Raw genomic sequence first — 23,537 nt, 5'->3', positions numbered from 1 at the left:
GTCTTGCGCCGTGCACTTTTACATCACTGCTAAAGTCAGTGATTGGCTGCAGAAGTCATGGCACTCTGGCGCAGGTAGCCTCTTCTCCTGTTCCATCCGTGGATCTAGTACCGTTCTGGCAGTTGGCGCTGGTTCCAGAAGCAATGGCTTAACCATCTGGATGTCACGGGACCGCTGAAACCTACGATTGGCTGCAGTGGTCAAGTGAGTCAAACACCGTGTCTTCAGACGTCCTGTGCCAGTCATCCCAGCACTGCAGCCAATCACCATTCTCGGCAATCCTGTGACACCTGCACGGTTCATTGCTTGTACAGCTAGTGCCAACCACCCAATCTGCCAGTGCGGGGTCTACGGTCCCCCCAGAATAAGCATCTATTAAGCAGACGATCAGGATTGTGACCTGAACAGGAATCTTTTATTAGAATATCTTACGCAGGCAATACATTATTTCATAATTAACCAGATTTACAAATGTATTAATTCCACCATTTCTGTCTGAAGTCTATCTAGAAAAACGAAAAGGTCTAATCTGAGAATAAAGAGGGGTTTGTATATGTGTAGCTGCATAGATTCAGCTATGAGACCTGTGCACTAATACTGACGTATGTGCGGACAGCGCCCGATAGAAAACCTTCCCCGACCTTCAGGTTAAATATTGGTGATTACCGCCGGTGCGGTGAACGTGACCATTTTGTTCCATGTCTCGACTCAATTTCATGTACTAAATACTGAAATAACGGTGGTCCACTGATGGGTAAAAGGGGCACTATGCGGTATATGCTGGTGGAGTTTGAATGGAGCGGCAGTCTAAAGTGCGCCCGAACGATCCACTATGGCTGTAGACGATACGGACGAGCGCTGCACTTGCAGTTTCTGCCAGCGCCGCTGATGCCGTCCAGCCATCCGAGTCCTACTGACTTTGCATTGAACACACATTTAGTGGACAAGTGATTCATGATTCAGAATACCACTTAGGACTCATCCAGATGTCCGTGCGAATCGCTCAGATCACGGACCGGCTGCAGGTCTCCCAACCGTTATGAGGCTGTTGCGCTCAGATCAGCAGAGCCGCGGCCAGTCTGTGCGGAGCGTTCCCTGCTCGGACCAATTTGCAGACGTCTGAATGAACCTTTGAATGCATTTTTTTTCCAACAGCACACTACTCCCCTGTTTCCAGTTTGTTGGTGGCGGCGCGCTTTCAACACACAATTTTGGTTGGCGCCATCTTTGAGCTGCGTTGTGCGCACTCCGATGCTGCGAGAAGAGGCATCTTTTCTTTGCAGTGACAAGAAGCTGACAGGTTCCTGCAAATCATCCAGCCGCAGAACATGTAAATGCCGAGTGTCTAGGAAACCGGCCACTTCTGATAGACTGCAGTGGCGGCCGGTAACCTAAACAATGAGCGTAAACGATAAAATTAAAAATCCTTCCCTTCCTTATTATAAAGTCAGTGGGGTCCATTAGGTGCCACCAGATGGATATGAATTGGGAAGAGAACCCACTTCATTAATAGTAGCTGCCGGTACAAAGTTTTCCCAAGTAAATGTAAACTTTCCAGTGGTGGAATGTTTCAACTTTTTTTTCTCCCTAATACATTACAATTGGTCCCGACCAACCAAAGACGTGGCCATGATCGCCACAAAATAATTGATTGGATGGTCACAATTACCCACCCATGGCCAGCTTGTGCAAACCCATCAGGGTATTTCTTGACGCCTTTATCTGCCTGGGCCTAATCCTAAAATAACGGATACCAATATGGCGGCACCGGCTGCCGATCCAGATCTTGTCGGCCGTGATTAGCGAATGTCCCGTTAGTGTAATTGGCGACAGTGGTTGTAAATTGCCGAGTCTTCTAAGGTACGCCGCCAATGGCTTCTGCTCAAAGTCTCTCCCGCAATTTGTTCTCTAACTTATTCAAAGTCAAATTTCAGAACATCCACAAAAATTGATCATGAAGACGAAACTTCAGATTCTCCCCGAAGTTCCAGCACTAATCATCGGCCCGCGTTACCAACGTGAGGGTTCACATATCAATATTAGGGGGTGGAGAAGGGTAATGTGCATTTCGGGTCGGAAGCCAATGTGGAAGCATGGAAGTTCCTCCATGTCTGGACACATGCATACGTGCTGGGGAACAGGACGATGGAGGAGTCACGTTAGCGGGGCGATCCAGTTAATAAATAAGGATGTGCGCAGGCGCGGACGGGTCATCGGGGCGCCCGCATCAGTCATCCGTCTTCCTCGCTAGTCTGCAAAAAGTCCAGTTGTGCTCCACCGTGTTCTCGTTGGCCCGCTCGCTCATGTGGTGCACCCGCGTGTTCCGGATTGTGAAACCTTGCTTTGTGATATACTCCATCAGGTGGACCCTTAGGGAGACCTCCTGGTGGTAGTCGCACGGGCCGAAAGTAAACGAGACCTGGCAATCCCGAGTGTCCATCATGTGCTTATTCCATTTAGTGAAATGGTTGGCGATGCCCTCCAGTAACGCGTGCACCTTGGTGGTGATCGTCAGCTGGGTGATGATTACGGCCACCGGGTTGGAATACTTGGACAGTTTCCTCGTGCTGGACAGTTCCACCACTTCTTCAAAAGTGTCCGTGGGGTACAAAGGTTTGGGGTCATTGAGGCATTGTATTAAGGGTTCGATCTGGAAGAAATCGGCTTCTTTCCGCAGCAGATCGAACTCTTTGAAGTCTACGGGCAGAGTGAGTTCTGACGTCCGGAGGAAGTTCAGGACGTACCGGAAAAGGGATCCATCGCGGTCAATGAAGTAATTGCCCTGGGAGTCCCTGGCGGTGGGGAAGTCGCCGCGGAACATCGCGCCCAACATGGAATCCGGATAACGGGTCAGTGTTGAGAGTGAGGTGGTGTACACGTGGCCCCCGACATTCAGCGTGACGGGATCGGTCATCTAAGAGAAAGAATGACATTATTTAAAGGCTCACAGCAATAAAAACCTATTGGAGTCTTAAAGGGGTTTCCTGAAATTCCATACTAATGACTAGAGTTGGTGCAAATCGATTCGCCGGACCAAATCCAATGGTGAGAATCTCCCGGGATCCGTGGCTCTTCTATTGACTAGCCAGCCTGGTATGACGTACATGTGACATCGTGCCAGGATGGCTAATCAAGTCAAGAGCCGGGAGGTAGGCGGAAGTTCTCGGGGGTCCCGTCCAGTGACCACAGATTACCAGTGTCTCCGAGGGACCTGGTCCTGCACCAACTTTACTGATGACGGTTGGGTCCTGACACTTGGTGTCACCGATGATCAGATGCTTACAGCTCCAAGGGGGTCGGATGTACCCACTGTAAGGAGCCGGGACCCCACAGCCCCATACACAGCGCAGTGATCGTTTTCTGGTACTGTAGCTCAGCTCCTATTGAAGTGAATGTGAACAGCTACGGTACCCGAATATTGCCCCTACACAGAGTACAGAGCTGTGGAAGCTGCAAACATCAGATCACTGCGGCGGCCAAGTGTCAAACCCCCACCAATATGGATGACCCCTCCTAAGCATAGACCAGCAATATCAAAGTCTTGGAAAACCCCGTTAAATAGTGACGGTATAGGAAATCCTGGCCCACTCCCTCTGGTTATAAACATGGATGGTCAAGCCTGTGCTGTAAGTAAGAAGAAGAAGAAAAAAAATGTCTGGAGGAGACTTGTATCCCTACAGAAACAAAAGAAAAAAAGAATCGGGCATATCAAAGTTCAACATGCCCAATCCCTGGGATCTGCCATTGGGAAGAATCAGGACGCCATCATGCTCGTTATATGGTCAGTGCGTCCCACCAAAATCAACACGTTTGTCTGACTTTCCTCTAAAGGGCGTCACCTGCACACGCAGCATTTCATAGCCGGGAAAAGTCTTCACTTACTTCGTTCCGCCCCAAGTATCCCCAGTCTCCATTATCCATCTGATCAAATGACTGATGCTTGGAATGAACCCGACGCTTGAATGCTGAGGAATGCATACACCGATCGGAGTCCTGCGCCTGCAAAACACATCAAAGGATTCCCACATTAGAATCATTACAGTCTTAAAAGCTGTAGACATCTTCGAGGGGGAAGAGGAGGTGGATGCATTTTTGGCAAAAAAAAAAAAAAAAAAAAAAATGAATAAATCTTTTTTTTTTTTTTTTTTTTGCAGTGTCTACTGTTGATTGTAGAATGAGCTAACTAAGAATCCTTCAGTGAGCTCGTTCTTATAAGCGAGTTAATAAATCTCATCTTTCTTATTCTGGGCTGCTCTCAGCTGATTCCTAACCACGAAGTGCAGCGCCAGCTTCCTGTGGACATAAATCATTAGAAGGAGGCATAAACTCTATGTAAGGGGCTTATGAAGTCATCAATGCAACACTGTCTATTGCTGGATGCTGAGTTAATGGAGAATCCTTCAGTGAGCTCGTTCTGATAAGCGAGTTAATAAATCTTATCTTTCTTATTCTGGGCTTCTCTCAGCTGATTCATAACCACGAAGTGCAGCGCCAGCTTCCTAGGAAGGAGGTACAAACTCTCTGTACGGGGCTTATAAAGTCATCAATGCAACACTGTCTATTGCCGGCTGCTGACTGAGTTAATGGAGAATCCTTCAGTGAGCTCACTCTAAGGCCGGCCTCACACTCAGCGTATAAAAATACGGTCCGTTTTTTACGGCCGTAATACGCAGAAATGTCCCCAAAATAGTGATCCGTATGTCATCCGTAGTCAGGGTGTGTCAGCGTATTTTGCGCATGGCATTCTCCGTATGTAATCTGTATGGCATCTGTACTGCGATATTTTCTCGCAGGCTTGCAAAACCGACATCTAATGGATTTATGGGCTCAAATGTTCGGGAAAACATATATACAGTATATATACACTCACTGGCCACTTTATTAGGTACACCTGTCCAACTTCTTGTTAACACTTAATTTCTAATCAGCCAATCACATGGCGGCAACTCAGTGCATTTAGGCATGTAGACATGGTCAAGACAATCTCCTGCAGTTCAAACCGAGCATCAGTATGGGGAAGAAAGGTGATTTGAGTGCCTTTGAACGTGGCATGGTTGTTGGTGCCAGAAGGGCTGGTCTGAGTATTTCAGAAACTGCTGATCTACTGGGATTTTCACGCACAACCATCTCTAGGGTTTACAGAGAATGGTCCGAAAAAGAAAAAAAATCCAGTGAGCGGCAGTTGTGTGGGCGGAAATGCCTTGTTGATGCCAGAGGTCAGAGGAGAATGGGCAGACTGGTTCGAGCTGATAGAAAGGCAACAGTGACTCAAATCGCCACCCGTTACAACCAAGGTAGGCCTAAGAGCATCTCTGAACGCACAGTGCGTCGAACTTTGAGGCAGATGGGCTACAGCAGCAGAAGACCACACCGGGTACCACTCCTTTCAGCTAAGAACAGGAAACTGAGGCTACAATTTGTACAAGCTCATCGAAATTGGACAGTAGAAGATTGGAAAAACGTTGCTTGGTCTGATGAGTCTCGATTTCTGCTGCGACATTCGGATGGTAGGGTCAGAATTTGGCGTAAACAACATGAAAGCATGGATCCATCCTGCCTTGTATGGAGCATCTTTGGGATGTGCAGCCGACAAATCTGCGGCAACTGTGTGATGCCATCATGTCAATATGGACCAAAATCTCTGAGGAATGCTTCCAGCACCTTGTTGAATCTATGCCACGAAGAATTGAGGCAGTTCTGAAGGCAAAAGGGGTCCAACCCGTTACTAGCATGGTGTACCTAATAAAGTGGCCGGTGAGTGTGTATGTATATTATATATATATATATATATATATATATATATATATATATATATATATATATATATATATATATATATATATATATATATATATATCATTGAGACACATATATACTGTATATATTCTGTATTTATATTTACTTCAGCGCGAGATATGTGAAAAGCCGGTAATTCAATTGCCGGCTTTTCATTTCTCCTTCACAAACCCGACAGGATATGAGACATGGTTTACATACAGTAAACCATCTCATATCCCCTTTTTTTTTTGCATATTCCACACTACTAATGTTAGTAGTGTGTATGTGCAAAATTTGGGCGCTGTAGCTGCTAAAATAAAGGGTTAAATGGCGGAAAAAATTGGCGTGGGCTCCCGCGCAATTTTCTGTGCCAGAGTGGTAAAGCCAGTGACTGACGGCAGATATTAATAGCCCAGAGAGGGTCCATGGTTATTGGCCCCCCCGTGGCTACAAACATCTGCCCCCAGACACCCCAGAAAAGGCACATCTGGAAGATGCGCCTATTCTGGCACTTGGCCACTCTCTTCCCACTCCTGTGTAGTGGTGGGATATGGGGTAATGAAGGGTTAATGTCACCTTGCTATTGTAAGGTGACATTAAGCCAGATTAATAATGGAGAGGCGTCAATGATGACACCTATCCATTATTAATCCAATTGTCTGAAAGGGTTAAAAAACACACACATTTTAATGAAAAAAACACACAGGTTGTTTTAATATTTTATTGCTCTCTCAATCCAGCTGAACACCCTCGCTTGGCAAAATAATAAACCAACAATATACATACCTTCTGTTGATCTGTCACGTCCCACGAGGTAATCCATCTGAAGGGGTTAAATCATTTTACAGCCAGGAGCTGTGCCTAAAGCACTCACTCGTGCCTGTAAACCCCGGGGAATGAATGAAAGCTGAGTGATCTGTACTTACATTGAGTTGCGGTGAGGCGCCCTCTGCTGGATGAACTCATATGAACTTGAGCGTGGGAACTTTTCCAAGGCTGCAGTTCATGAGAACATCCACCAGAGGGCGCATCACCAAGACTCAATGTAAGTACAGATCCAGCTTTCCTTTCAGCACCCAGGGATTACAGACACGAGCGAGTGCTTTAGCGCAGCTCCTGCCTGTAAATTGAGTTAACCCCTTCAGCTGGATTACCTCGTGGGACGTGACAGGTCATCAGAAGGTATGTATATTGTGGGTTTATTATTTTGCCAAGCGAGGGTGTTTAGCTGGATTGAGAGAGCAATAAAATATTAAAACAACCGCTGTGTTTATTTCATTAAAATACTTTTAAATCATGTGTGTGTGTTTTTTAACCCTTTCAGACAATTGGATTAATAATGGATAGGTGACATAATTGACGCCTCTCCATTATTAATCTGGCTTAATGTCACCTTACAATAGCAAGGTGGCATTAACCCTTCATTACCCCATATCCCATCGCTACAGGGAGTGGGAAGAGAGTGGCCAAGTGCCAGAATAGGCGCATCTTCCAGATGTGCCTTTTCTGGGGTGTCTGGGGGCAGATGTTTGTAGCCGGGGGGGGCCAATAACCATGGACCCTCTCTAGGCTATTAATATCTGCCCTCAGTCACTGGCTTTACCACTCTGGCGGAGAAAATTGAGTGGGAGCCCACGCCAATTTTTCCGCCATTTAACCCTTTATTTTAGCAGCTGCAGCGCCCAAATTTTGCACATACACACTACTAACATTAGTAGTGTGGAATATGCAAAAAAAGGGGATATGAGATGGTTTACTGTATGTAATCATGTCTCATATCCTGTCGGGTTTGGGAAGGAGAAATGAAAAGCCAGCAATTGAATTACCGACTTTTCACTAACACCGCTGCGTATTTCTCGCAAGTCACACTGCTGGTCCGTGTGGAATCCGTATTTTTCTCGCCCCCATAGACTTTCATTGGCGATTTTTTTGCGCAATATGGTGACAAACGCAGCATGCTGCGATTTTCTACGGCCGTACAAGACCGTATACTACGGATGCGTAATATACGGCAGATAGGAGCGGGGACATAGGGAATCATTGGGCCGTGTGTAATGCGAATTTTACGGACGTAGTTTATGCGCTCATACGTCCGTAAAACTCGCTAGTGTGAGGCCGGCCTAAGTCAGCGGATCTCGGTCCGAGCATGAACCGCAGTGCACTGCCTGGCCGCGGGTCTCCTATCCCGAGTATGACAGCCTCATATATTTCTAGGAGGTGGTCCCGCTCGGGTTGGGACACTCGTGACCAGTCCAGGCCTTGCAGTCTATGATCGGGCCGAGATCCACGGACGTCTGCATGAGCCCTTAGAATGAGCTCACTGAATGATTCTCCGTTAACTCATTCTGTAACAGGAAGGCTATGGAAGGCAAAAGTGCAACATTTCTAATGAAACCCAATAGCAAACTCGATTGTAACCTAAAATACCTGCATTAAAGTAAAAAAAAAAATTAAATTATAAAATAAAAAAAATAAAAAATCCACAAAAGTAAAACAAATACAAAGATAAAAAAAAGCATAAGGTATCACCGAGTGCAGTAATTATTTGCAGGGTTTTCTCACGACGTCGGTCCAGTGCATCAGTCCTCGTCCGGACGTACGTGATGATCCAGATATCACAGAAGGATCGAAACCTGGAATAAAAAGGTGGAAGTGATGGAGCAGGAGGTTCAGACCACGAACATCTCTGCCGGCAGGAGCAGGACCCTTCCAGCTGGGCAGTCATCCATTTCATGCTCAGGTGCATTCTCCTCGTATCTCCGAGGTAAAGAGGAACCTAACATTTGCCATAAATCATTTATTACCTGGTGTAAAAGCCGCTGTTCTCCTGCATCCGGCGTTGTTTTTCTTTTCATCCTGCGCCTCTGCGTTCCCGATATACGGCCCTTTCTGCATTCTTTATAAATTTAGCCCTTTTTACAAGTGGGTGTGGTCATCAACTCTTCTTCTTGAGGACCACCCCCATTTGGCTAACAAGACTAGATTAACAAGCAGGGAAGAGGGGGCCGTATCTCGGGAACAGAGAGGCAGGAACAAAAAAAAACGATGCCGGATTCAGGAGAATAGAGCTATTTACACCAGGTAAAAGAAAGTTACATATGAACAGACTGGAGGACCCCTTTAAGAAAACATTCTTCAAATTAAAGGAAATCTTGAATTGAGGCCATTTTCCTAGTTTGTTATTACTCCTATTTTTCATAGTTTTTTTTTTATATAACTTTGGAGTATAATACAGGATGTAACTCAGGATCAGTAATGTAATGTATGTACACAGTGACTGCACCAGCAGAATAGTGAGAGTGAGTGCAGCTCTGGGGTATAATACAGGAGGTAACTCAGGATCAGTAATGTAATGTATATGCACAGTGACTGCACCAGCAGAATAGTGAGTGCAGCTCTGGGGTATAATACAGGATGTAACTCAGGATCAGTAATGTAATGTATGTACACAGTGACTGCACCAGCAGAATAGTGAGTGCAGCTCTGGGGTATAATACAGGATGTAACTCAGGATCAGTAATGTAATGTATGTACACAGTGACTGCACCAGCAGAATAGTGAGTGCAGCTCTGGGGTATAATACAGGAGGTAACTCAGGATCAGTAATGTAATGTATGTACACAGTGACTGCACCAGCAGAATAGTGAGTGCAGCTCTGGAGTATAATACAGGAGGTAACTCAGGATCAGTAATGTAATGTATGTACACAGTGACTGCACCAGCAGAATAGTGAGTGCAGCTCTGGAGTATAATACAGGATGTAACTCAGGATCAGTAATGTAATGTATGTACACAGTGACTGCACCAGCAGAATAGTGAGTGCAGCTCTGGGGTATAATACAGGATGTAACTCAGGATCAGTAATGTAATGTATGTACACAGTGACTGCACCAGCAGAATAGTGAGTGCAGCTCTGGGGTATAATACAGGATGTAACTCAGGATCAGTAATGTAATGTATGTACACAGTGACTGCACCAGCAGAATAGTGAGTGCAGCTCTGGGGTATAATACAATATGTAACTCAGGATCAGTAATATAATGTATGTACACAGTGACTGCACCAGCAGAATAGTGAGTGCAGCTCTGGGGTATAATACAATATGTAACTCAGGATCAGTAATATAATGTATGTACACAGTGACTGCACCAGCAGAATAGTGAGTGCAGCTCTGGGGTATAATACAGGATGTAACTCAGGATCAGTAATGTAATGTATATGCACAGTGACTGCACCAGCAGAATAGTGAGTGCAGCTCTGGGGTATAATACAGGATGTAACTCAGGATCAGTAATGTATGTACACAGTGACTGCACCAGCAGAATAGTGAGTGCAGTTCTGGGGTATAATACAGGATGTAACTCAGGATCAGTAATGTAATGTATGTACACAGTGACTGCACCAGCAGAATAGTGAGTGCAGCTCTGGGGTATAATACAGGATGTAACTCAGGATCAGTAATGTAATGTATATGCACAGTGACTGCACCAGCAGAATAGTGAGTGCAGCTCTGGGGTATAATACAGGATGTAACTCAGGATCAGTAATGTAATGTATGTACACAGTGACTGCACCAGCAGAATAGTGAGTGCAGCTCTGGGGTATAATACAGGATGTAACTCAGGATCAGTAATGTAATGTATGTACACAGTGACTGCACCAGCAGAATAGTGAGTGCAGCTCTGGGGTATAATACAGGATGTAACTCAGGATCAGTAATGTAATGTATGTACACAGTGACTGCACCAGCAGAATAGTGAGTGCTGCTCTGGGGAATAATACAGGATGTCACTCAGGATCAGTAATGTATTTACACAGTGACTGCACCAGCAGAATAGTGAGAGCAGCTCTGGGGTATAATACAGGATGTAACTCCGGATCAGTAATGTAATGTATGTACACAGTGACTCCACCAGCAGAATAGTGAGTGCAGCTCTGGGGTATAATACAGGATGTAACTCCGGATCAGTAATGTAATGTATGTACACAGTGACTGCACCAGCAGAATAGTGAGTGCAGCTCTGGGGTATAATACAGGATGTAACTCAGGATCAGTAATGTAATTTATGTACACAGTGACTGAACCAGCAGAATAGTAAGTGCAGCTCTGGGGTATAATACAGGATGTAACTCAGGATCAGTAATGTAATGTAATGTATGTACACAGTGACTGCACCAGCAGAACAGTGAGTGCAGCTCTGGGGTATAATACAGGATGTAACTCAGGATCAGTAATGTAATGTATGTACACAGTGACTGCACCAGCAGAATAGTGAGTGCAGCTCTGGGGTATAATACAGGATGTAACTCAGGATCAGTAATGTAATGTATGTACACAGTGACTGCACCAGCAGAATAGTGAGTGCAGCTCTGGGGTATAATACAGGATGTAACTCAGGATCAGTAATGTAATGTATGTACACAGTGACTGCACCAGCAGAATAGTGAGTGCAGCTCTGGGGTATAATACAGGATGTAACTCAGGATCAGTAATGTAATGTATATGCACAGTGACTGCACCAGCAGAATAGCGAGTGCAGCTCTGGGGTATAATACAGGATGTAACTCAGGATCAGTAATGTATGTACACAGTGACTGCACCAGCAGAATAGTGAGTGCAGCTCTGGGGTATAATACAGGATGTAACTCAGGATCAGTAATGTAATGTATATGCACAGTGACTGCACCAGCAGAATAGTGAGTGCAGCTCTGGGGTATAATACAGGATGTAACTCAGGATCAGTAATGTATGTACTCAGTGACTGCACCAGCAGAACAGTGAGTGCAGCTCTGGGGTATAATACAGGATGTAACTCAGGATCAGTAATGTAATGTATGTACACAGTGACTGCACCAGCAGAATAGTGAGTGCTGCTCTGGGGAATAATACAGGATGTCACTCAGGATCAGTAATGTATTTACACAGTGACTGCACCAGCAGAATAGTGAGAGCAGCTGTGGGGTATAATACAGGATGTAACTCCGGATCAGTAATGTAATGTATGTACACAGTGACTCCACCAGCAGAATAGTGAGTGCAGCTCTGGGGTATAATACAGGATGTAACTCCGGATCAGTAATGTAATGTATGTACACAGTGACTGCACCAGCAGAATAGTGAGTGCAGCTCTGGGGTATAATACAGGATGTAACTCAGGATCAGTAATGTATGTACACAGTGACTGCACCAGCAGAATAGTGAGTGCAGCTCTGGGGTATAATACAGGATGTAACTCAGGATCAGTAATGTAATTTATGTACACAGTGACTGAACCAGCAGAATAGTGAGTGCAGCTCTGGGGTATAATACAGGATGTAACTCAGGATCAGTAATGTAATGTAATGTATGTACACAGTGACTGCACCAGCAGAACAGTGAGTGCAGCTCTGGGGTATAATACAGGATGTAACTCAGGATCAGTAATGTAATGTATGTACACAGTGACTGCACCAGCAGAATAGTGAGTGCAGCTCTGGGGTATAATACAGGATGTAACTCAGGATCAGTAATGTAATGTATGTACACAGTGACTGCACCAGCAGAATAGTGAGTGCAGCTCTGGGGTATAATACAGGATGTAACTCAGGATCAGTAATGTAATGTATATGCACAGTGACTGCACCAGCAGAATAGTGAGTGCAGCTCTGGGGTATAATACAGGATGTAACTCAGGATCAGTAATGTATGTACACAGTGACTGCACCAGCAGAATAGTGAGTGCAGCTCTGGGGTATAATACAGGATGTAACTCAGGATCAGTAATGTAATGTATATGCACAGTGACTGCACCAGCAGAATAGTGAGTGCAGCTCTGGGGTATAATACAGGATGTAACTCAGGATCAGTAATGTATGTACTCAGTGACTGCACCAGCAGAACAGTGAGTGCAGCTCTGGGGTATAATACAGGATGTAACTCAGGATCAGTAATGTAATGTATGTACACAGTGACTGCACCAGCAGAATAGTGAGTGCTGCTCTGGGGAATAATACAGGATGTCACTCAGGATCAGTAATGTATTTACACAGTGACTGCACCAGCAGAATAGTGAGAGCAGCTCTGGGGTATAATACAGGATGTAACTCCGGATCAGTAATGTAATGTATGTACACAGTGACTCCACCAGCAGAATAGTGAGTGCAGCTCTGGGGTATAATACAGGATGTAACTCCGGATCAGTAATGTAATGTATGTACACAGTGACTCCACCAGCAGAATAGTGAGTGCAGCTCTGGGGTATAATACAGGATGTAACTCAGGATCAGTAATGTATGTACACAGTGACTGCACCAGCAGAATAGTGAGTGCAGCTCTGGGGTATAATACAGGATGTAACTCAGGATCAGTAATGTAATTTATGTACACAGTGACTGAACCAGCAGAATAGTGAGTGCAGCTCTGGGGTATAATACAGGATGTAACTCAGGATCAGTAATGTAATGTATGTACACAGTGACTGCACCAGCAGAATAGTGAGTGCAGCTCTGGGGTATAATACAGGATGTAACTCAGGATCAGTAATGTAATGTATATGCACAGTGACTGCACCAGCAGAATAGTGAGTGCAGCTCTGGGGTATAATACAGGATGTAACTCAGGATCAGTAATGTATGTACTCAGTGACTGCACCAGCAGAACAGTGAGTGCAGCTCTGGGGTATAATACAGGATGTAACTCAGGATCAGTAATGTAATGTATGTACACAGTGACTGCACCAGCAGAATAGTGAGTGCTGCTCTGGGGAATAATACAGGATGTCACTCAGGATCAGTAATGTATTTACACAGTGACTGCACCAGCAGAATAGTGAGAGCAGCTCTGGGGTATAATACAGGATGTAACTCCGGATCAGTAATGTATGTACACAGTGACTCCACCAGCAGAATAGTGAGTGCAGCTCTGGGGTATAATACAGGATGTAACTCAGGATCAGTAATGTAATGTATGTACACAGTGACTGCACCAGCAGAATAGTGAGTGCAGCTCTGGGGTATAATACAGGATGTAACTCAGGATCAGTAATGTAATTTATGTACACAGTGACTGAACCAGCAGAATAGTGAGTGCAGCTCTGGGGTATAATACAGGATGTAACTCAGGATCAGTAATGTATGTACACAGTGACTGCACCAGCAGAACAGTGAGTGCAGCTCTGGGGTATAATACAGGATGTAACTCAGGATCAGTAATGTAATTTATGTACACAGTGACTGCACCAGCAGTATAGTGAGTGCAGCTCTGGGGTATAATACAGGATGTAACTCAGGATCAGTAATGTAATGTATGTACACAGTGACTGCACCAGCAGAACAGTGAGTGCAGCTCTGGGGTATAATACAGGATGTAACTCAGGATCAGTAATGTAATGTATGTACACAGTGACTGCACCAGCAGAATAGTGAATGCAGCTCTGGAATATAATACAAGATGTAACTCAGGATCAGTAATGTAATGTATGTACACAGTGACTGCACCAGCAGAATAGTGAGTGCAGCTCTGGGGTATAATACAGGATCTAACTCAGGATCAGTAATGTAATGTATGTACACAGTGACTGCACCAGCAGAACAGTGAGTGCAGCTCTGGGGTATAATACAGGATGTAACTCAGGATCAGTAATGTAATGTATGTACACAGTGACTGCACCAGCAGAATAGTGAGTGCAGCTCTGGGGTATAATACAGGATGTAACTCAGGATCAGTAATGTAATTTATGTACACAGTGACTGCACCAGCAGAATAGTGAGTGCAGCTCTGGGGTATAATACAGGATGTAACTCAGGATCAGCAATGTAATTTATGTACACAGTGACTGCACCAGCAGAATAGTGAGTGCAGCTCTGGAGTATAATACAGGATGTAACTCAGGATCAGTAATGTAATGTATGTACACAGTGACTGCACCAGCAAAATAGTGAGTGCAGCTCTGGAGTATAATACAAGATGTAACTCAGGATCAGTAATGTAATGTATGTACACAGTGACTGCACCAGCAGAATAGTGAGTGCAGCTCTGGGGTATAATACAGGATGTAACTCAGGATCAGTAATGTAATGTATGTACACAGTGACTGCACCAGCAGAATAGTGAGTGCAGCTCTGGGGTATAATACAGGATGTAACTCAGGATCAGTAATGTAATGTATGTACACAGTGACTGCACCAGCAGAATAGTGAGTGCAGCTCTGGAGTATAATACAGGATGTAACGCAGGATCAGTAATGTAATGTATGTACACAGTGACTGCACCAGCAGAATAGTGAGTGCAGCTCTGGGGTATAATACAGGATGTAACTCAGGATCAGTAATGTAATGTATGTACACAGTGACTGCACCAGCAGAATAGTGAGTGCAGCTCTGGAATATAATACAGGAAGTAACTCAGGATCAGAAATGTAATGTATGTACACAGTGACTGCAGCAGCAGAATAGTGAGTGCAGCTCTGGGGTATAATACAGGATGTAACTCAAGATCAGTAATGTAATGTATGTACACAGTGACTGCACCAGCAGAATAGTGAGTGCAGCTCTGGGGTATAATACAGGATGTAACTCAAGATCAGTAATATAATGTATGTACACAGTGACTGCACCAGCAGAATAGTGAGTGCAGCTCTGGAGTATAATACAGGATGTAACTCAGGATCAATAATGTAATGTATGTACACAGTGACTGCACCAGCAGAATAGTGAGTGCAGCTCTGGAGTATAATACAGGAAGTAACTCAGGATCAATAATGTAATGTATGTACACAGTGACTGCACCAGCAGAATAGTGAGTGCAGCTCTGGAGTATAATACAGGAAGTAACTCAGTATCAGTAATGTAATATATGTACACAGTGACTGCACCAGCAGTATAGTGAGTGCAGCTCTGGGGTATAATACAGGATGTAACTCAGGATCAGTAATGTAATGTATGTACACAGTGACTGCACCAGCAGAATAGTGAGTGCAGCTCTGGGGTATAATACAGGATGTAACTCAGGATCAGTAATGTAATGTATGTACACAGTGACTGCACCAGAAGTATAGTGAGTGCAGCTCTGGGGTATAATACAGGAGGAACTCAGGATCAGTAATGTAATGTATGTACACAGTGACTGCACCAGCAGAATAGTGAGTGCAGCTCTGGGGTATAATACAGGATGTAACTCAGGATCAGTAATGTAATGTATGTACACAGTGACTGCACCAGCAGAATAGTGAGTGCAGCTCTGGGGTATAATACAGGATGTAACTCAGGATCAGTAATGTATGTACACAGTGACTGCACCAGCAGAATAGTGAGTGCAGCTCTGGGGTATAATACAGGAGGTAACTCAGGATCAGTAATGTAATGTATGTACACAGTGACTGTGTAGGGGACAGGGACCTGGTGAGCTGTGCAGACGGGTGGAACCATTGTTGCCGGGAGTCGGGGTTCCGGGGGACGGATTTGAGGGGTGCATGGGAAGCGAGGCTCATGTGACAGGAGGCAGAGTGACGCAGGGAGAGGAGAGGATAAAAAGCAAAACGCGCGAAAGCAGGGGCAGAGAAGCGCGGGAAATCTCTGAGGAGAGGAAACTGCAGCGCAGTTGCTGTGAGTGTGCAGGCCGCAGTGAGACTTGCAGGAAGCAGGGGGAAAACGTGCAACAGACACTGCGGGCAATTACTGGAGCCCCCAAAAAGAGACGCATTCGTCGTCAGCGACCCCCCAGGCAGAGGGGTAGTGCTGACCAGCTCAGGGACAGTATTACCGCGCTCCCTGAGAGCACCTTGCCAGAGAGTGCTACGGACTCGCATGGTTTCGTCTCAGCTGTGACTGATACTGATTATTCTCCTAATCCTCCTCAAAAAGACTCTTCTCTGGACTGGGAGGCTGTTACCTCGGATCAACGTCCGCCTGCAGGAGGGAACGCAGCACCGCAAAAGACATTCTGGACTCGACTCTACGCCTGGGCCCGTCGCCAGAAGACACCTCCTTCCTCCGCCATCAGGACTACGGCGTTGTCGGAGCCTCACCGTCAGGACTACATCGCTGAACCAGCACTGATAAGTGACCGTTGTTTACTTTATCTTAGTAGGGAGTCACTAGTGAGGCGCTGCCGCGTTCTACGGGTGTAGTTCAGGGCGGCCATATAATAATTGGGATTTACTGCGAGATTGTGTTCTTGTATATAAGTTCCCTGCGTGGAAAACGTTTGTTATCTTTTTGGTTGGAAGTTAAAAAGAAAGTTAAAAACGCTATTTGCTTTCTGGCTCCTATTTGTCCCTGCATCCTTCTTTACCTGCGGTCTCTACATTTGGCGTAGTCGGCAGGATGCAGGATCCAAAGAAGGAGCCAGAAGATACGGAGGATGGGGCTGGGCCTAGAGCTTCTCTCTCATTGGGGGCCATGTTAAACAATTTGCCCAAGTTTAATGGGAGCAACATGTTGTTGTGGAGCTGGACTGAGAGGATGAGGGGGCTGTTGAGAATGCATCCTATGACCCCGGCCCTGGAAGCTGAGGTAGCCATTATGGCATTAGACGGAGAGGCCCGAGATTCAGTGATGTTGAGACCCCCCACAGAGCGGAATACTTTTACCGGGGTGTTACATGTGTTAGAGGGGACGCACGGGGATCCCACCGACGTGGGAGAGCTGCGGGCCCGGTTGTTTGGACGGCGACAAAAAGAGGGCGAGACTGTCACTCAGTACATGAATGCTCTGCAAGAGCTAAACATTGCAATCGTGCGGAAAGATGGTATGGGGATGGGACATGTCGACGTGACCCTGCGCGACCAACTGGTGACGGGACTGCGGGATGAGTTGACCAAACAGGCTCTACGTGAACGAGTGCGGGTCGACCCGCGCCTGACTTTCTCCGACATAGGCAATGAGGCCCGCACCCGGGAGCAAGAGAGGGGGGTGACGGTCCTGACAGGAGAGGCTCGGGTTATCCAGACCGCTGCACCAGGAGGGGGTGAGCCGTCGTGGGTTCAGGAGATGCGGCAGGAGCTCAAACAAATCCGAGACGAACTGGCCGAAGTAAAAAAAAATGCGCGAAGCCCAAGGGAGCTACCCCGGGGGCAAGGGTCTGGGAGTCCAGCTCGTGGCGCTCGTTCAGGATATTATCCGGTCCCCGGTGCTTGCTATGGTTGCGGGGAGGCAGGACATTTCGCACGGGAGTGCCCCCGGAGAGGGAGGGCCTCGTCACGGCGGGCGTTAAACTAGAGGACTCCGAGCTAAGGGGACGACGCTCGGAGTCAGAATCCCCGCGGATGGGTGGTGAAAGTCCCGAAAATTTGGTTGCCAGCTGCCCCCTGGTTTGGGCAGAGTTTGAAGGGCGGGCTGTACGTTGTCTGGTGGACACCGGATCTCAAGTCACGACTATGCCCGAGGCCTATTTTAGAAAACACTTCCCTGTGTCAGTCAGACCCCAATGGGGCCCCGTAATCCGGTTGCAGGCCGCCAATCAGCTGCCCATCCCAGTGGAAGGGGTCACCTGGATGCAAATATCTTTATGTGGGAAAGACCTGGGCCGCCGGGGGGTTGTGTTGACACGGGGGGATCCCAGCCCACAACATATCGTGACTTTGGGGATGAATGTATTGAAGGACTTTGGCAGTTTGCTGTTAGGGGAGACCACACAAGAGACACTCAATCAGTGGGGGACCAGTACACCTCAAGGCTCTGTGTTCAGACAGTTAGTGAGGGAAGTCCGTGTGCAAGAGACCTTTCAGGAGGGAGACATACTAGAGAAAGTAATCACCTCCCCGACAGCAGAAGTGACGTTTCCCCCAGGACAGACTGTTATATCCCTGCCCATCCGAGCTCGCATCCCTCTGGAAGGAGTGCAAGTGCAGGTTGAGCCCACCTTTACGTCCCCTTTGCCCACAGGACTGCTGGTGGCCCGATCTCTGGCTACTGTTAAAAATGGGGCCGTACCAGTGCGATGTGTGAATGTGGACGAACACGATGTCGTGCTACGGGTCCGAAGTGAGATGGCCAAAGTGTTACGACCGTTAGAAGTGATGCCTCCTCCAGATACTTTACAGTTAAAGGTGGATTCCCCTGATCCCTGGATGGTCAGTGTCCGGTCTACACAGGATCCTGAGCTGATAGCGTTACGAAAAGGTCAAACTATTCTGGAACATATGCGAGCAGAATTACCGGGTCTGGATCCATCACAAGTCTCGCGAGTGCAGCGGCTCCTTGGACACTATGCTGAAGTGTTTGCGCAACATGAAGATGATTTTGGCTGTACCACGGCCATCGAACATGGAATTCCGACCGGAGATACAGTGCCCATCAGGGAGCGGTACAGACAGATTCCCCCGCAGATGTACCAGGAAGTAAAGACGTTGTTAGGCCAGATGCTACAAAAGGGAGTGATCCGCGAGAGTCAGAGCCCGTGGGCTGCCCCGATCGTGCTGGTGCGGAAAAAGGACGGCACGCTCCGGTTCTGAGTGGACTATCGTAAGCTAAATGCATGCACCGTCCGAGACTCTTATCCACTTCCCCGTATCGAGGAGTCTCTCTCCGTGCTGGGTCGGGCCAAATATTTTTCCACCTTAGACCTAGCCAGCGGATACTGGCAGGTCCCGATGACAGAAGCAGATCGTCCTAAGACAGCGTTCATCCTTCCCATGGGACTATTTGAGTTCAATCGAATGCCGTTTGGGCTGGCCAACGCTCCAGGCACCTTCCAACGATTAATGGAGCGGTGTCTGGGGGATTTGAACTTCGAGGCCACTCTCATTTATCTGGATGACATCATCATCTACGCCCCAACATTCGAGGAACATCTGTGCCGACTGGAACAGGTACTAGACCGGTTGCTGAAATACGGGCTTAAGGTGAAGCCCCAGAAGTGTCACTTGTTCCGGGAACAGATCGAGTACCTGGGGCATGTGGTGTCCGCCGAAGGAGTCCGGCCATCGCAGGAGAAGATTGCTGCAATCCAGGAGTGGCCCACACCGGAGACCGCTAAAGATGTACGGGCGTTCTTGGGCCTCGCTGGGTACTACCGGCGCTTCGTGAAGAATTTTGCTCGCCGTTCTCACAATCTACAAGTCCTGCTGAAAGGAAGCTCCCCCAAGGAACGGGGAAAGAAGATACAATGGCAGGAGCCACAAGAAGCAGCGTTCCGGGACTTGAAGACAGCTCTCATGGAGCCGCCGGTGTTGGCTTATGCGGACTTTTCGCAACCGTTCATCCTACACACCGACGGCAGCTCTCAGGGATTGGGGGCTGTGTTGTCTCAGGTTCAGGATGGGCGGGAGAGAGTGATCGCCTATGCGAGTCGGTCTCTTCATGACTCTGAGTTGAACCCAGACAATTACAGTTCTTTCAAGGTGGAGCTGCTGGCCGTGGTGTGGGCTATGACGGAGCGGTTCGCTGAGTACCTGGCCGGTTCCGAGGTGCTGATACGCACGGATAACAACCCATTGGCACATCTGGAAAATGCGAAATTGGGTGCCCTAGAACAGCGCTGGGTAGCCCGGATGGCCAAGTACAGATACCGTATCCTCTACAAGCGAGGAGCGGAGAATGTTCAAGCTGACGCATTATCTCGTCTGCGGAAGAACCCCCCAAGAACTAACCGAGATGAGGAGCTGGAGGGAGAAGAAATCCCTTACACCATCGGGGGCGCTGCTCGGACGGCTGTGAGCCGGGAGCAGACCGGGAACGGAACGGCTACAGGACTGTTGGTTCAGAGTCGAGACGAATGGATACGGCTACAACAGGAAGACCAGGAACTAGCTCCATTGCGACAGTGGATAACGAATGGTCTATTGCCCGTGAGAACCCCTGGACAAATTCTCCCGTCAGATCTGAACCTTCTTCTGCGGCAGTGGGAGCGCCTAACTCTTCAGGACGGGCTCTTATGCCACTTAACCATGGCTCTGGCAGATTCTGAGCCGACCTGGCAGATGGTCTTACCAGGGCCTGTGGTGGCCGCAGTTGCTAAAGAAGCTCATGAGTCCGGGGCACACTTCGGAGTGAAGAGGACGTTTAAGTGGCTGCAAACTCGGTTCTATCATCCTCGGCTGCTTGCGGAAGTACAAACTGCCTGTAGACAATGTCGACAATGTGAGCTAACCAAGTCACCGGAGGAAAGGGCGCCTGTGCAGAGCATCACGACGTCTGCCCCTTTTGAAGTATTAATGATAGACTACATTACCATTGGAGCAGCGCATCAAGGCTACGAACACTGCCTCGTTATGGTAGATCATTTTTCAAAATTCGCGGTAGTCATCCCTACCCGTGATCAGACAGCTGAGTCGGCGGCGAGCGCTATCTGTAAGAACTTTATTCAAGTTTACGGCTGTCCGAGGCGAATACATTCGGATCAAGGCGCCTGTTTCTTGGGCAAGGTCATGGAAGAGCTGCATCGCCTCTACGGCATTGATAAGTCACGCACCACACCGTATCATCCCCAGGGAAATGGGGCTTGTGAGCGGTTTAACCGGACTTTGCTTCAAATGCTGCGTGCGCTAGAACAAGATCAGAAGGCCCGCTGGCCGGAGTACGTGTCTGACCTAGTGTGGGTCTACAACAATAGAGTTCATCAAGTCACAGGACGCACCCCGTATGAAGTGGTCTTTGGGCGCCCAGGAAAAGGCATGACAGATCTGGAACTGTCTTCGGAGGAAGAAGGCCCCCGAACAGGGATGGCTTCGTGGGTGCGTGATCATCGGCATCGGCTGCAGACCTTACACCGACTGGTACACACTCGAATTCGGGAAGTGGAGCATCGGAGCACCCCCACAGCAAAACCCCCAGAGTTCCGGCCAGGTGATCGAGTACTCGTTCGAGAGCAAAGACCGCAAAACAAGTTAGACCATCGTTGGGAAAAAACACCCTATCGGGTGCTTCGCCGTATAGACCCGCATGGACCTGTATATGAAGTGCAGTCTGAGGCCCTCGGAAGTACAGGTACTCGCATTCTTCATCGCAACATGCTCCGGTTGTGTCGCTCTGTTGACTCGGACACCCCGGAATCCGCAATCAGGGAAGAGCCACCTACGACTGAGTCCCCCAACAACCATTGGTGGGATGAAGAAGATGATGAAGAAGAACGGCGTCAAAATACTCCCCCTATCTCGACTACTACACTACCCCTGACCAGTCACCCTTCCGCTGACGACATTCCCCCAACACCCCCTACACAAGGACCCGAGCCACGACGTTCTGGACGTTCTACTGCCGGTAGACCCCCAACTCGCTACAGTCCTGACTTACACACTAGACAGACCCAAGTGTGGAACAATCCGTCAGGTGGGCGACCTGTCAGTGCGAAGGCCTCGCCCGGGGACTGGCGAGCATACAGGGTGGGGGAATGTAGGGGACAGGGACCTGGTGAGCTGTGCAGACGGGTGGAACCATTGTTGCCGGGAGTCGGGGTTCCGGGGGACGGATTTGAGGGGTGCATGGGAAGCCAGGCTCATGTGACAGGAGGCAGAGTGACGCAGGGAGAGGAGAGGATAAAAAGCAAAACGCGTGAAAGCAGGGGCAGAGAAGCGCGGGAAATCTCTGAGGAGAGGAAACTGCAGCGCAGTTGCTGTGAGTGTGCAGGCCGCAGTGAGACTTGCAGGAAGCAGGGGGAAAACGTGCAACAGACACTGCGGGCAATTACTGGAGCCCCCAAAAAGAGACGCATTCGTCGTCAGCGACCCCCCAGGCAGAGGGGTAGTGCTGACCAGCTCAGGGACAGTATTACCGCGCTCCCTGAGAACACCTTGCCAGAGAGTGCTACGGACTCGCATGGTTTCGTCTCAGCTGTGACTGATACTGATTATTCTCCTAATCCTCCTCAAAAAGACTCTTCTCTGGACTGGGAGGCTGTTACCTCGGATCAACGTCCGCCAGCAGGAGGGAACGCAGCACCGCAAAAGACATTCTGGACTTGACTCTACGCCTGGGCCCGTCGCCAGAAGACACCTCCTTCCTCCGCCATCAGGACTACGGCGTTGTCGGAGCCTCACCGTCAGGACTACATCGCTGAACCAGCACTGATAAGTGACCGTTGTTGACTTTATCTTAGTAGGGAGTCACTAGTGAGGCGCTGCCGCGTTCTACGGGTGTAGTTCAGGGCGGCCATATAATAATTGGGATTTACTGCGAAATTGTGTTCTTGTATATAAGTTCCCTGCGTGGAAAACGTTTGTTATCTTTTTGGTTGGAAGTTAAAAAGAAAGTTAAAAACGCTATTTGCTTTCTGGCTCCTATTTGTCCCTGCATCCTTCTTTACCTGCGGTCTCTACAACTGCACCAGCAGAATAGTGAGTGCTCCTCTGGGGTGTAATTTATGCCAGGAGCACAGATATGATGGCTGGTCTATGTGCAGGAGCCACAGGGATAGATATACGGACATTGTACAATAATAATTGTGTAGATCGGTCATAATGATCAGTTGCATCATCTGAATTGTGGTGTGATTAATATCAGGCAGATGTGATTACACCAGGCGGTGACAGCCGCCATCCACAATGATAGAAATAGAGCAGTGGTGCGGTCGGAGCCCATCCCCGCCTGCCACCCCAGGCTCACATCCCCGCTCTCACCTGATCGCTGTCCGCCCGGGTGTGATGTGTCCCCAGCAGGTAGATCCTCAGCTCTGCGATCACCCCGATGTGCACAGCGCCAAATCCGAGGCCTGGAGTGCCAGCCTGCGACTCCTCCCACAGATCCGTGGGAATGATACAAATGGTCCTCTTTCCTTCCCGTACACTTTTTTTTTTCTACTCCCATGGCGTGATTGGAGGTTGCATGGCAACAATTCCTTTTCCACG

General features: G+C 47.8%; 1 protein-coding gene across 2 annotated transcripts; it reads right to left on the bottom strand.

Annotated features, from left to right (window-relative positions):
- Positions 1–393: 393 nt before the first annotated feature.
- Positions 394–23,440, bottom strand: KCTD6 (potassium channel tetramerization domain containing 6). 2 transcript variants are annotated; one of them, XR_013218730.1, is made up of 5 exons: positions 23,310–23,440; positions 8,308–8,411; positions 3,883–3,999; positions 1,472–2,914; positions 394–1,391 (listed from the first exon to the last, which is right to left on the bottom strand). XR_013218730.1 is itself a non-coding variant. In XM_077278641.1 (4 exons), exons 3-4 carry the CDS (start codon positions 3,976–3,978, stop codon positions 2,228–2,230), a joined length of 783 nt encoding a protein of 260 aa, XP_077134756.1. In that variant the 5' UTR covers positions 3,979–3,999; positions 8,308–8,411; positions 23,310–23,440; the 3' UTR covers positions 394–2,227. The 2 variants fall into 2 exon arrangements, 1 of the variants encoding a protein (XP_077134756.1); XM_077278641.1 differs by having other exon boundaries at positions 394–2,914.
- Positions 23,441–23,537: the final 97 nt, after the last annotated feature.

The sequence above is a fragment of the Ranitomeya variabilis genome, chromosome 8 (genome assembly GCF_051348905.1).
Source record: "Ranitomeya variabilis isolate aRanVar5 chromosome 8, aRanVar5.hap1, whole genome shotgun sequence".
NCBI classification, from domain to species: Eukaryota; Metazoa; Chordata; class Amphibia; order Anura; family Dendrobatidae; genus Ranitomeya; species Ranitomeya variabilis.
The sequence above is the reverse complement of the archived record's forward strand: the minus strand, read 5'-3'. Positions and strand labels throughout refer to the sequence as shown.